The 15,128-nt window shown below is 41.0% G+C and overlaps 1 protein-coding gene across 1 annotated transcript in view; it reads right to left on the bottom strand.

Moving 5' to 3' along the window:
- Nucleotides 1-15,128, bottom strand: part of TRPM3 (transient receptor potential cation channel subfamily M member 3) — a 492,536-nt gene that overhangs the window by 303,607 nt on the left and 173,801 nt on the right. The window contains exons 4-5 of the mRNA XM_033962555.1: nt 13,832-14,045; nt 12,434-12,558 (exon numbers count right to left, since the gene is read on the bottom strand). Coding sequence (XP_033818446.1) covers nt 12,434-12,558; nt 13,832-14,045 — 339 coding nt within the window. The remainder of the gene's footprint in view (nt 1-12,433; nt 12,559-13,831; nt 14,046-15,128) is intronic.

The following is a 15,128-nucleotide window of genomic DNA, read 5'->3' as shown; positions in this document are numbered from 1 at the left end:
AAACAGATGTTATGCTGTTTCTCCTAGGAATAAGCTGTGGATTTCCCCAAGCCATCGCAATAATGACCTATGGAATTCTCTTTTAGGAAATTATCCAAACCTTTTTTGTAAACCCTGCTAAGCTAACTGATTTCAACACACTCTCCGGCAACAAATTCCAGAGTTTAATTACACGTTATGTGTAGAAATATTTTCTATATATGGTGCCTACAAAATTGGTGCAAAAAAAAAAATGCTCGGAGAGGGGAGATACGGTAGAGGCATTTAAATATCTAAGTGGCATAAATGCACATGAGGCCAATGTCTTTTAGTTGAAAGGAAACTCTAGAACAAGGAGGAGGGGGCATAGGTTGAAGGTGAAAGGGGATGGACTTGGAAGTAACCTCAGAAAATGCTTTTTTACAGAAAGAGTAGTGAATGTGTGAAAAGGCCTCCTGATGGAGGTGGTGGAGACCAAAAATGTTTCTGAAGTCAAGAAAGCTTAGGACAAGTACATTGGATCTCTAAGAGAGGGGAGGGATAGTAGATGGAATAGTGAGGCAGACCAGATAGGACATATGGTAATTATCTGCCTTTATTTTTCTTTGTTTTCTATGATCTCAGAAAGAAGACTTTGACTTCCAAAATCGAAAAAAAAATGGATTAAGTTGTCTGGTAAGTAATGCGCTTATGCGTAAGCCCTCTTTGCATATATGTGTTATGCAATTTAAGCAGATATTTTAAGGATTGCACTTAGGTGGAATTTTTAGCACTTTTGTGCGGAGATAGGCACATAAATTCCATTATCCTAAAGGCAATCCTAAATTATTCAGATGGGTTTTCTGGATTGCAGATAGAATGTTGCCACTATCTGGAAAATGCCAGTAGTTGTCGCTCTGTTTGGAGACTAAATATTTGCTCACTCTCTGGAGGAGGGACGTTGAACATCTAGATTTTTCTAACTGCCCGGCTAGCCTTTTTAAAAAGTTCTGACTGTGATGGCTGAATACTGACCCTTTTTAAGGTTACTGCACTGAAAAAAAAATAGAATATATTTTTTCAGTTATATCACCTCAAACATGGAATGCACTCCCGAGAGAGGTGTTGGAGAGGAAAATGGTGACAAGAGTTCAAAAAAGCGTGGGATGAACACAGAGGAACTAGAATCAGAAAATAATAGTAAATACTGAAGAACTAAGGCCAGTACTGAGCAGACTGGCATGGTCTGTGTCTGTATATGGCCGTTTGGTTGAGGATAGACTAACCAACCAGCGTTCATAGATAAACTTTTGATCAAATAATTAAAATTTACTCTCTATACCGTCAATAGGGGAATTGTTTTACGATACTACTCGCAAATCCATCTTTCCAGTTACTGCTCCCCTCTCTGTGGAATGCTCTTCCACTAGACATTCGGTTAGAGAATTCACTCAGAAAATTTAAAACCAAACTTAAAACTTTCCTTTTTAAAGATGCTTTTACTCTTTATCATCAGCCTCCGCCCCTTAATTCCCTGATTCATGTGTAGCTTTGACACATCTAATACTTCTTTTGAAGTGATTCCCCTCCTAATGTCTTTACCACTCCCCACTTACCGTCCTTTTCAAATTAATTTTACTTCGATGTATTTTAAACAACCTCTCCCTCCCCTACTTTCCTTTCGTTTCATGTATGTTAATCTGAATTTGTCTAGTATTTTTAATATTTGATAAATTATTGTTTTTATTTACCTATTTTAATTGCTTCCTATAATCTTTTATAAAGTACACCATCTAGACATGTGTTTTGATAAACGGTATATCAAAAATAAAGAAACTTGAAACTTGAACTTGATGGCTGGGCTGGTGTAGATGGGCTGGAGTGAGCTTTGATGGAGACTTCAGTAGTTGGACCCTAAGCACAGTACCGGGCAGAGCTTTGGATTCTTCCCCAGAAAGAGCGAATAAGAAGAAAAAAAAAATTAAATTGAATCAGGTTGGGCAGACTGGATGGACCATTCGGGTCTTAATCTGACGTCATCTACTATGTTACTATGTTAACATGGAATTCTCTTCCTACTTATTTAAGAGAGGAATGTCTTCTCGATAGATTCAAGAGCAATTTTAAATGTTTCGTTTTTAAGGAAGCCTTCGATCTCTGACTCTTTAAACTAGGATAAGCTCCTTTCTGATTTGATCTCTATTTCATAACCCTCTTTTTATTTTTCTCTCCTTTTCCTATCTCAGTCCCTACCTTATGTTTTTCCCTTATTTGTTTTTTTCCTATTTCCTATTGTATTTTTCACCTCCCTTCCCCATTGGCAATGTAAGTATTGATATGTTAAGTCCATGCCTCATATATTGTACTACCCTGACTGTTTTTAAACTTTTTATTTTTTGTACATTGCTTAGACGCAAGATAAAGCGATTAATCAAATATTAAATAAAACTAAAAAAAAACCCTAAAAGTTTCATTTCTGTGCTTGGCACACTGTAGTTTATCTCAATTAAACTTACTAGATTTAAAAAAAACCCATATTATCCATTTCAGAGGCTCTTCATCTGCTATTCCTGTTTTCTTAGCATGTCTTGACATTTTTAAAAAATGTAGTTGGCCCACTTAACCGATCAGTCTTTTTTCTGGAAACAGGGTTTTATAGTTACTAATGGTTCGCTCTTGGTTCTGCTTCAAATAGAGAAATTAAATTGTTAAATGCTTCAGTACCTCAGGCATGCCGGTCATGTATTAGGGTGACAATTAGGGTGAAAGCAATCAATTCACACACACTGTGGGAAGCCAGCCAAGAACTGTAGTTCTAACTATTTCATTATGAAAATGAATCATTAATAGTGTTGCATAACTAGAACCAGTATGGTCATTTGAATAAAAAACACGTTTCTGCTACTGCAGAAATTTGTAGGGCTGATATTGACAGTGCAACTCGAAGTCAAGACCGTGTTGTGCACATCCCCAAGGATATCCTTTACAAGAGGAATGTTAAAGCGTAAAACTGGAAGGCCCATAAAACCAGTCAAGTTTTCAGGATGCACTTAATGATTACTGTATTTTCTTGTATATACCCCACAGTTATACTGAATACATTTTGAAGGGTTATACTTGAGTGCATGGATGGGCAATACAAGCTTTTACATGCAGAATGATGATTTTATTAATAGGAAAAGATGATTGACAGATACCACTAGAATCTCTCCCTTGTGTCTGATTCGAACAGCGGCGAAATGCTAAATACAAAAAAAGTATATAATAGAATATATATAGTGGGGGAGGGCCCTCAGTTTTCACAACTCGTATCTGGAAAAGAGCACAAAGCCCTTATAGCAGAGTTGTCACTCAATAAACCCAAAAGGGTAAATATTGTGAAACATCCCCAGACCCTTCCTGTGAATACTAAAATCTCATGTAATTCACAGTATTCACGGGAAGGGTCCACAGATGTTTCACAATATTTACCCCATTTGGGTTTATTGAATGATAACTCTACTATAAGAGCTTTGTACTCTTTTCCAGATACGAGTTGTGAAAACTGAGGGCCCTCCCACACTATGGGCTTCTTTTACTAAGGTGCGCTAGCGTTTTTAGCGCACGCAGGATTTTAGCGCGTGCTAAACCCGTGCTACACTTCTAGAACTAATGCCAGCTCAATGCTGGCGTTAAGGACTAGCGCGCTCGGCAATTCAGCACGCTCTATTCTGTGCATTAAAGTCCTAACGCACCTTTGTAAAAGAAGCCATTTATATATTCTATTATATACTTTAGTTGTATTTAGCGTTTCGCTGCTGTTCGAGTCAGACATAAGGGAGAGATTCTAGTGGTCTCGAATGATGATTTTAAACAGCAAACAGCTTGGCATGCATTTTTAAATGTTTAAAGTCATTTTATTTCTGCAATCACAATTCAACAATATCAAAAGTACAAAGGAAAAGAAACAAAATGTATTTGTCCTCATGACACTGGTCAACATATTTTTAAATCTTCAACGTACTATAAAGGTGCGGGCTATACAATAATTTACAAACTATAGGTGTGCTTACCCATGGGTTATATACGAGTGCAAGGTATAAACAAGAAAATACAGTATGCATGAGATATATTTGCCTATAATGGAGGCAGTGTATGTAAATGATTAATGAATATTCATTAAAGGTTTCTTAAACACTTGACTGGTTTGCTGCCCTCCAGGTTTGCAGTTTGAAACATCTGATTTAAAATGTTATGATACTGAAAGCATTTGGAACAAATGCTGGACAAGAGAGCAACCAGATATACGTTATTTCACTGTATCAGATACTCATTTGAGATATTTTAACGGGGCAGATATTGAATGTTTTTAGGAATGTTTTTCTTCTACCAGATTCTGGTAACCGTTGAGGGAGAGGATTTTACTATCATAGAAACATGATGGCAGATAAAGGCCAAATGGCCCATCTAGTCTGCCCATCCGCAGTAACCATTATCTCTTTCTCTCTCCGAGAGATACCACGTGCCTATCCCAGGCCCTCTTGAATTCAGACACAGTCTCTGTTTCCGCCACCTCTTCTGGGAGACTGTTCCATGCATCTACCACCCTTTCCGTAAAAATGTATTTCCTTAGATTACTATCACCGGGGAGTGGGTGGGGGACGGGACTATTTCTATTTATCTTAGGTCTATACCTTTGAATATATACATTTAGGATGGGGGGGGGGTGGATGGGATTGCATTATCATTTTACATAAGGGGAGGTTATTGTATGAATATATGTATTTGTGCTGTTATTGACTAGTCAATGGGTGGGTGGGTGGGTTAAAATCATATATGTCTGTAAGAAGAATGTGCTTTTATTATTTTATTATATGTTTCTATACTTGTTAATTGCACTGTCAATATTTGCAAAATCAATAAAGTTAAAAAAGAAAAAGATTACTATCACCTCTTAACTTTATCCTATGCCCTCTCATTGCAGAGTTTCCTTTCCTTTTGAAAGAGATTTGACTCACACACATTTACAATACGTAGGTTTTTAAACGTCTCTATCATATCTCCCCTCTCCTGCCTTTCCTGTCCAAAAAGTGGCATAAAGTGCATGATGGATGCTTTCCTTGCCAAACTGTCCAAATAGTTATTTTCTAGACAGATTTCTAGGCTATTAATCTGCAGTTCATCTAAACCTCAAGGAGGCATGTTAAAGGTGTGTTTGTGGGACTAGGGCAGGCTTATAACTTGGATGTTTCTCTGCCATAAATAAACATTTTAGAAAAATGTCAAGGGCACAATTTTGACGTTTGAGGCTAGACCTGGTTTAATAACGAATAAGTGCCAAAAGGTACCCAAACTGACCAAATGATCACTGGAGAGATGGAAGTTTGAATCACCAGACTCCCCCAGGGGCCACTGACCTCCTCCCATCCCCCAAAGATGTGAATGATACAGTGTGAGTTCTATGAGAGTAGCTAGCGGGCCTCTTGAGTAAACTAGTGGGTAGTGCAATGGACTCTAGAGATGGGGACCCAGCCCAGTATCCTACTCTATCTACTACACTTATGGTGGCATATGTGAGCCTTCCAAAACCCACCCAAATCTCACTGTATCTATATATAGGTGAAACCTACTGGCATAAGGGCTATTGATGTGGTGTACAGCTGGGTCCAAAAGGTTTCGGAGGGCTCCTCATATACCATAAAGGGGGGGGGGGGTGATGTGTACCTGTGATCTCTGATGTGAAGTTCACTGCAGTGTCCCTAAGGTGCCCCACTGCTCTGTTGGGATGTATATGTGACCAGTCTACTAGAAATGCTAGGCTCTCCTACATCTCAATGGCTTGTTTAGTGCATTTTTCGTATGAACGTTTTCTTTTTTTTTTTTTAACTCTTTATTCATTTTTAAAACTTTCAACAAGTGTAACATAAGATACAATCATTTTATACTTTATCTTCACTTAATATACCATCAAATTCTAACTCACATCAAATATCACTCTCCCTTATACCCAATAATTGTTCTTAAGCATAAGAAATCATATAATTTTCCCTCTCCCCTCCCCACCCTGGACGTGTATGAACAAAGGGAGAAAATAATATTCATTCTGTATAATATTTTGTTAATGGCTCCCAAACATCCCTAAATTTCTTACAATGCCCCTGCTGCATAGCAATTACCCGTTCCATTTTAAAGATTTGGCATAACGAATTCCACCAAAAATTATAATTCAACTGATCCCAATTTTTCATGATTTGCTGTATGGCAATCCCAGTCATGATGAGCAAAAGTTTATTATTATTAGAAGAGCTTTGACTCTTGGCTCTCATAGAAATACCAAATAATACAGTGTCATATGATAATGCCACCGGATTTTCCAGTAGATTATTCACTTGGCCCCAAATGGATTTCCAAAAACTAAGTATCAGTGGACAATAGAATAGTAAATGATGTAATGTCCTAACTTCAAGATGACAGTGCCAGCATCTATTACTTAGAGCTATCTAATTTATGTAAACAAACGGGTCCAAACTGCTCTATGTAACAAAAAAAGGCAAGTTTGTCTCATAGATGCCAATGCCGTACATCTCATTCTCCAAGCCCAAATTCGTGGCCATTGAGACGCAGTAATTTGATGCTTTATCTCAATGCTCCAAATGTCACGCAGACCAATCTTTGGTTTCTTATTCAAAAATCCATATATTAATTTATACCATTGAGCAGCCTGGTATCCCAGGAAGTCCACCTGAAAACATAAGACTGGCAAGTTATGCTGATTAGTTAGATTTTTCCATTTAGGAAAATGGTCAAAAAAAGATAGATGCACTAAGAGCGAACACGTCTAGAAAGGTAATTTTTGAAAACAAACCAAAAAAAAAAGGAGAGAGATGCTTTATGGTTTTGAAAATGACCATTTTCTATCCCTGAGTTTTGGACGTACTTCGCAAAACATCCACACTGACGTAGACATCATATCTAAATCGCTCCTCCAAATCTCATAGTGCACAACTCAAAAGGAGTGTGACAGTGGGAGGAACATGAGCATGTTAGGGCATTCTGAAAAAGAACGTGCATTGTTACAGAATACTGGGTCAGTGCACCCGACTCGGATGCCAACTTTGACACCAGGTTTCAGCAAGCGGAAGTCAGGAGCCAAAGTTAGGACATGGAAATCAGCACTGAGTACAATTCTATAAAAGGCATAATAAGGAGGAAGTGTGGGGAGGGGAGGGCGGACCGTCCCGGGTGCCATATTGGTAAGGGCTCCGGCACCTCTCCTCCTTCCTGCTCCTTCCCACTCTTCTCCCATCGCATGGGCTCCTTCACTTCCCTCCCACAGTACCTCTAGCTCTTCCCCATTGCGAGCAGCAGCTCCAACCTGTTGCTTGTGCCAGCCTCTCTGCTCCCTTCTGATGTTACTTCCAGGTCCCGTGACTAGGAAGTGACATCAGAGGGAAAGTTGATGCTGGAGCGGGCAGCAAGTTGGAGATGCTGCTCGCACTGAGGATGCTAAGCAGGTGTAGGGGAAGGGAAAGAGCACTTACATGGCATGGGGGAGGGGAAGGATCAGGGGAGAAGAGGTTGAGGGGGGTGCCACCACCTCAGACACCTCCTACCCTCACTAAGCCAGTGCATGCACCTAATCTTTACCAGTGCCCATTTCTGAGTGCCATTTATAGAATCCAGCCCTATATTTGAAGGATAATTCAAGGACCTAATGGTTAACATCCTGGTCATTGAGAGATCACTATTTCTGTGGGAAAGCCAATATTCTCTATAGCAGGGGTGCCCAAAAGGTCAATTGCGATCACCTGGTAAATCGCGAAGGCAACGCGAGTCGATCGCGTTGCCTTCGCGTTCTACTTGCTTCCTGACTCAGAAGTGCTGAGACGACCAACTTCCCCCACCCGACATCAATTTTGATGTCGGAGAGGAAGTTCCGGGCCAGCCAATTGCTGCCTGGCTGGCCCGGAACTTCCTCTCCGACTTCAGAAATGACGTGGGGGAGAAGAAATTAGGTCGGCCCAACGCTTCTGTGTGGGGAAGCAGGGAGAGCTAGGGACGGTGGTTGTTTGGAGGCCTGTTTCCCGATGGCAGCGGTGGTGGTTTGGATGCCTGTTCCCCTATGGTGGCGGCAGTGGCTTAGGAGCAGGCAGGGAGACATAAAGAAGGGGGAGCAGGGAGACAGAAAGAAAGAAAGGGGGCATGGAGAGAGAAAGACAGAAAGAAAGAGGGGCAGGGAGACAGAAAGAAAGAAAGGGGGACATGAAGACAGAAAGAAAGGGGGCATGGAGAGAGAAAGACAGACAAAAAAGGGGGGGCAGGGAGACAGAAAGAAAGAAAGAAAGAAAGAAAGAAAGGGGAGGAGGGCAGGGAGAGAGGAAGAAAAAGTTGGCAGAGGGAATGAGGTCTGGAAGAATACAGCAGGCTGAAAGAAGGGAAGAAATATTGGATGCACAGTCAGAAGAATAAAATGCAACCAGAGACTCATGAAATCACCAGACAACAAAGGTAGGAAAAATGATTTTATTTTCAATTTAGTGATCAAAATGTGTCCATTTTAAGAATTTATATCTGCTGTCTATATTTTGCACTATGGCCCCCTTTTACTAAACTGCAATAGCAGTTTTTAGCGAGGGAGCCTATGAGCATTGAGAGAAGCACAGGGCATTCAGCGCAGCTCTCTGTGCTAAAAACCGTTATCGCAGTTTAGTAAAAAGGGAGGGGGTATATTTGTCTATTTTTGTTCCTGAGGTGACATTGCATAAAGTCATCTGTCTTGACCTCTTTGAAAACCCGCGGAATATAAATGATAATTAACATTTTCTCTGCGTACAGAGTACTTTGTGGTTTTAAAAAATTTTATTGTTGGTAGGTCATTTTGACTTGGTCATTTTAAAAGTAGCTCGCAAGCCCAAAAAGTGTGGGCACCCCTGCTCTATAGTGTCAGACACTGGTCCTTGATGCAGTGTTGAAATAGGGCTTTGCTGACCCCATAGGCATCTTATTCTCATGCTAAGAACATAAACATTGCCATTCTGAGACAGACCCAGTATTCTGTTTCCAACAGTGACCAATTTAGGTCACAAGTACCTGGAAAGATCCCAAAAGAGAAAAGCAGAAATAAACCGTGGATTTTCCCAAGTCCATCTTAATAATGGCTTATGGACTTTTCTTTTTAGGAACTTGTCCAAACCTTTTTTGAACCTTGCTGTGCTAATTGATATTACCACACTCTCTGGCAATGAATTCCAGAGTAGAGAATGACACGGTGGCGGTTTACCCGCCGTCACCGCGTTTAGCCGCGGGTAACCCGCCGAAACGGGGAATGAAAACTAGCAGTCGCTGCGGGGACGGGGACAAGGCCATTCACCGCCCCGTGGAGCGGTGAATGGTCTTGCCCCCGAAGTGAGGCATGAAGGATCGTGCGGTCCCCGTAGCCCACACCCGCCTGCACAACCGATCCTAGTGATTAGCCAGCTCTCTCCCTTCTCCTCACCTTAGTTTGTAGGTTTTCTTTTTCAGCAACCCGCACGCTATCAAAGAGCCGCGCACCCGCTGCTGCTCAGTTTTGATCTTCTGCTCTGACGCAACCGGAAACAGGAAGTTGCAGCAGAGCAGAAGATTGAACACTGAGCAGCCGTGTGTGCGCGGCTCTTTGGGAAAGCGTGCAGGTCGCTGAAAAAGAAAGCCTGCAAACTAAGGTGAGGAGAAGGGAGAGAGCTGGCTAAACACTAGGATTGATTGGGCAGGCGGGTGGGGGCTGCGGGGACCATGCGATCGCCCGTGTTCCCGGCTCAAACTGGAAGGAGGGAGTGAAAGGGAAAAGAATTCTGGGCCAAGGGGATGAAGACGGAAAGAAAAACCCACAGCAGGAAAAAAAGGGAAGGACAGGCAGGTGAGCCAGATGCTTGAAGCAGGGGGGGGGGAAGAAAGAGGGAAAAAAGCTAGATGGGGTTGAAAAGAAGAGACACACTGGTATGGAAGAGGAAGATAGGGGAAATCTGGACACAGGAAGGTAACAGAAAGAGGGGAAGTTATGTGCATGGGGCATAGGGACAGAGACATAAAGGGGACATGCCATGGGGATGGTATATGGACACAGGGGGGGGGGCAATGGCAGATATATAGGGGAGATATTAGAAATGGGGAAAATAGGAGCACAGAAGCGAGATGGTTTGTGGGGATGGGACAGGGACCGAGCTTGCAGGCTCCAGTGGCTTGCACAAATTACATTGTAACGTGCCATGAAAATAAGAGGGAGGAAGATAGATAGATAGGCCACGCGAGAGGAGCTGAAGGGTGGTAGAAAGGAACAGATAGTAAAGGAGGGAGGGAAGGGTGGTGGTGGAAAGGAATAGGACAGACATTGAAGGTGGGTGGAGAGGAACAGACCCTGAAGGGAAATGTGGAAGACAGAGTGGGAAGAAGACAGATGCCAGACTATGGGGGAGCGGAGGGAAGAAGATGGGTGCTAGACCAATTGGGGGGGGGGGGGGGTGAAGGGAGAGGCACAGTAACAGCAAATGGAAGACGCAGAGAGAAGACACACAGTGGATGGAAGGAATTGAATGAGAAGATGTGGAAAGCAGAAACCAGACAACAAAGGTAGAAAAAAAAAAATTCTATTTATTTATTTATTTATTTTTTGCTTTAGGATAAAGTAGTATATTAGTTGTGTTGATAAAAATTTATAAAAAGCCCTGCCAGCTGAACATCTCTTTCTCTAGTTCAGCAGCAGGAACTTTGATTTATAAGAAAGGAATAAGCTAAATATTACAGTACTAAGGCTTATATGGATGCAGCGAGGACGGTGACGGGGCGGTGAATGGGATGGCAGTGGCGGTGACGGTGACGGGGCGGTGAAGGGAACGGCGGTGACGGGGCGGTGCAGAGGATGGTGGGCCGGGGAGGGGGCGGTGACGGGGACAGATTTTTTCCCCGTGTCATTCTCTATTCCAGAGTTTAATTACATGTTGAGTGAAGAAATATTTTCTATGTTTTATTTTAAATTTATTAATCAGAAGCTTCATTGCATACCCCTTATCCTTGTATTTTTGGAAAGAGTAAACAAGTGATTCACATCTACCATTCTACTCCACTCAGTATTTTAAAAACCTCTACTATATCACCCTTCAGCTGCCTCTTTTCTTAGTTGAAGAGCCCTAGCTGCTTTAGCTTTTCCTCAAAGGGATGCTGTCCCATCCCTTTAATCATTTTCACCACTCTTCTCTATACCTTTTTAATTCCACTATATCTTTTCTTGAGACGCGGTGACCAGAATTGTACATAGTATTTGAGGTGCAGTTGAACCATGGAGCAATATAAAGGTATTATAACATTCTAAGTTGTATAGGGCTAAACCCAGTTCTCTCAAACCCCACAAACATTAGCAACAGAGATTACATATAAAACAAGAGGTTTAACTGATGGGCTTCTTCTGCTCAAAATTATTTCATTTACGTGCATATGACTAATTTGTTTTCATTAGACATTTTTATTACACAGGAGCCCTTTTACAAAGCTTTGGAAAGTGCCAATGCATGCTTACTGCAGCATAACATAGCGTACTCGTACTGTGGAATGCATTGAAGCATCCTGCATCAATTATCTGCACATGCTAGCCATGTACTAAAAAAAAAAAAAATAATAACTTTGACGCTGCATTCATGTTTGTGGGCAGAGAGTGAGCTTATTTATGCAAATTGGTAAACACGACATTCCAACGCACTAACTGATTAGCGCAAGTTTAGTGCTTGAGTCTCTACTGCCTACAAAATAGATGGCCACAAGCTAATGGGAAAATTAGTGCATGTCCATAATTGTATAAATCTGAAAAGTGGCCATTTTACCCCTGTGATAATAACGGCTTTAGCGAGTGGGAAAGGCCTGCCACATAAGGGTACACTAAGGCCACTTTTTGCTTCAGCTTTGTAAAAAGGGTTCCACACTGTTGAGAAGTCTATTGAGGTACAGTTTTACTTATTATAAAATTTGTTTGTGTGGGTGTGTGTGTGTGTGTGTGGGGGGTAGGTTATTTGGAAACTTTAGTTCAAATGGATACATACATACATATATCTATATCTAAAGCTATGACTATTTACAGATAGATGAAGTTAGATAGGCAGACAGACAGATATCTATATCTATATATACAGAGAACAAAGTTTAGATATGAAATGAAAATAATCCCAGCTTTTGTGGAGATCAGTGGTTCCTCCAGCCAGTTGGGTTTTCAAGATATCCCTAATGAATATGCTTGAGGTGGATTTGCATTCCTGTCACCTACATTATATGCAAATCTGCCTTATCCATATTCATTAGAGTTATCTTGAAAACCCGACTGGTTGGGGATCCCCCAGGAGGGTTTAAGAACCACTGCTGTAGATAATAGCTGACTGGAATTACTTTATGCATGATCAACCTGCTCTGTGAAGAAAATTAGATTAGCTGCAAACATCTAACCAGAGTAAACATCTAAGTCAAATAGGTAACTTACATCTTTGCCAATTAAGTCCTCTTGGTTTTCTACAATCCCCCATGGGGCAATACCTATGGTGCAGATCTTCCCTCGAGATTTTGAGGCATGATCTTTAAGTGCATCTCCCACATGCCGAATAACTCCTAAAAGGTGGATAAAAGGCACATTAATATCGATGATCTCATGGAAAGATTCAAAGTTACTCTAAGATACTTCCTATTTCTATAGCATACCACAAGTTTCTGTAAAATTATAAAGTACCTACAAAGAGGCAGGTCATAAATTAATAGCAATGATGGAACGCATAAACAATACATTGAAAGATTGAAAAGTGAATTGACCAATAAAGTGACAGGAAGAAAAGTAGACAATAAAAAGGAACAAGAAGTTATCCCAAATAGCTTGAGTCTAAGACAATTAGTGGACATAGGGTGTTTTAAAATTGCTGCATTTTCTGAAAAGACATAGCCTATGCTGGTTTAAATTACATCATTTTCCGTACGGACATAGCCTAACATAAGGTAAAATAGCTTTGTAGGTTGGTGGACCACCGTAAGGGTCAGTCAGGGATGCAGATGTAATCTAACAAACTGGGTTTGTAAAGAGGAAGGTTTTCAAGGCCTTCCTGAAGTTCCATAGACTGTTTAAAGATCTGACAGATGGGAGGATGATGTGCCATAATCAGGGTGGGCCTATTTAGGGGTGGCACTGGACTTTGGCATCACTATGTGCCACTTACCATGATTCCAGAAGGACTCTAGGTGCCGGAAATGTAGGCCAGTAAACCCTGGCCTACATTTTTAGCATCTAGGGTCCTTGGGAGCCATGATTCTGGAAGTGGCACATGAGGTGATTGACACAAGGCAGGTATAGCTTACAGAAACAGGACCTTAATGCTACCTAAATGCAGTATAATGGGCACCTAACTTTTATAGAATTTTGCTTAGTGAAGCACTAATTGATGCTGATTTTTTAGGTGACATATATAAAAATGGGCCATCATAGAGGAAAAAGACCCATTTAAATGCTACTTTATAAATATTGCTTAACATTATGCATGGTTTATAGAATAGCTCTTATGCTCGTGAACTGAACCTAAATTTATGCACATAAATTTAAATTAAATCCAATTAATGCTGATAATTGCTTGCTAAGAATCCAATTATCAACTCTAATTGGCTTGTTATTCAATTAAGTTGTGCACATAAATTGGATGTGTGCCCAAATTTGCGCTCGAAACTCAAAGTGCTGTACATAGAATTCAGGAGATAATAGCTATGAAGATACGTACACTCTGCAAATATGGGATTTCACGTCTGTTAAGTGAGGCTAAATGTCAAACTACATTTAATTGGCTAATGTCTTCTTTTCCACAGCAAAACACTGACCCTCTAATTTCCAAACGTTCTTGCATACCTGTATTAACTCCTCCAGTGAATATCCATGCACCTGTTGTCATGGCAGCTTTAATTAAGCCCTTTCCAAAGACTTGTTTGAGTTTTGGCTGAAGTTCAAAGTTTTGCAGGCCTCCATGGACAGAGATCAGCAGCTTGGGAAGCTCAAGTTGCCATTCCTTGGTCATAAGGTGCAGAAGGAGGTCAGGCTTTGTGTCAAAAGAGACACGCACGTACTACAGAAAGAAAAGAATTGAAAAATCAACATCTGCTTATCATTCCATAACAGGTCACCTAAAGTTCTGAGCCAATTTCATGTATAAATTCTAGGCTACTAGCATTTAGGAATGTAACTTTTACAGTTAGGCACAAAGGACCAGATTTTATAAATGGCACCCCTAGTATCGGTGACGGGACCAAAGTGCGCAGGACAATTGCGCGCGTACAAATGAGCACAGACAAATGCATGCAGGACGTCAGCGTACTGGATTAAAACTTAATTTAAAGTGCTCTGAGGGGTGTGTGTGTGTGGGGGGGGGAACCTCCCCAGTTTACTTAGAAGTGTTGGCGCTGACGTTGGGGGTGGATGGGGAGAAAAACCCCGCCCCCCACTTACAGAGGAAACTGTAATTTTTCCCTAAAAAGGGAAAAATTATACTTTCATCTGTAATGGGGGGGGGTGTTAAACCCCCAAACGCCCCAATGGCAGCACCAACACTTCTACGTAAACTGGGGGGGAGGGGTGTTCCCCCAACCCCCCTCAAAATGCTTTAAATTTAACTTTTAATCCGGCGCACTAACGCCCTGCGCGCATTTGTCTCTGCTCATTTGTCTGCGCGCAATTGTCCCGCATACACTTTCATCTATGAACCCTCATATTTATGTTATTTTGAATATTCTGATGTGTACTTATTTATTGGTATATCAGTATTATGTTGACATTTTATTATACGAGGGTGTGCTGAAAAGTTCTAAGCCCAACCAGCCAACTTCTTAAAATCCGAGCATTATTATGCCAGTAGCTAAAAAGGGTGTTATGTTATTTCGTTAAGTGCCAATTTGCAGAAATGACATTCTTTGACGTCATTTCAGATCATTGATTGAACCATATCCACGTCATTCTCTTCTTGGTTGGGATGAGAACTTTTCAGCACCCCCTCGTATCTCTCTTATTTGAATTTCAGTGCTGTTATAAGTATATTTTTGAAACTGTTTCATGGTAGTCCTATTATCAAGTTTCAATTTGCTGATTTTGAGTTTACCTCACTCATTGTATTTGTTTATATTTACCCCTCTTTTACTAAGATGCACTATGCTTT

Source organism: Geotrypetes seraphini, chromosome 1, assembly GCF_902459505.1.
Source record: "Geotrypetes seraphini chromosome 1, aGeoSer1.1, whole genome shotgun sequence".
NCBI classification, from domain to species: domain Eukaryota; kingdom Metazoa; phylum Chordata; class Amphibia; order Gymnophiona; family Dermophiidae; genus Geotrypetes; species Geotrypetes seraphini.
Note: the sequence above shows the minus strand (reverse complement) of the source record. Positions and strands in the feature narration are given on the sequence as shown.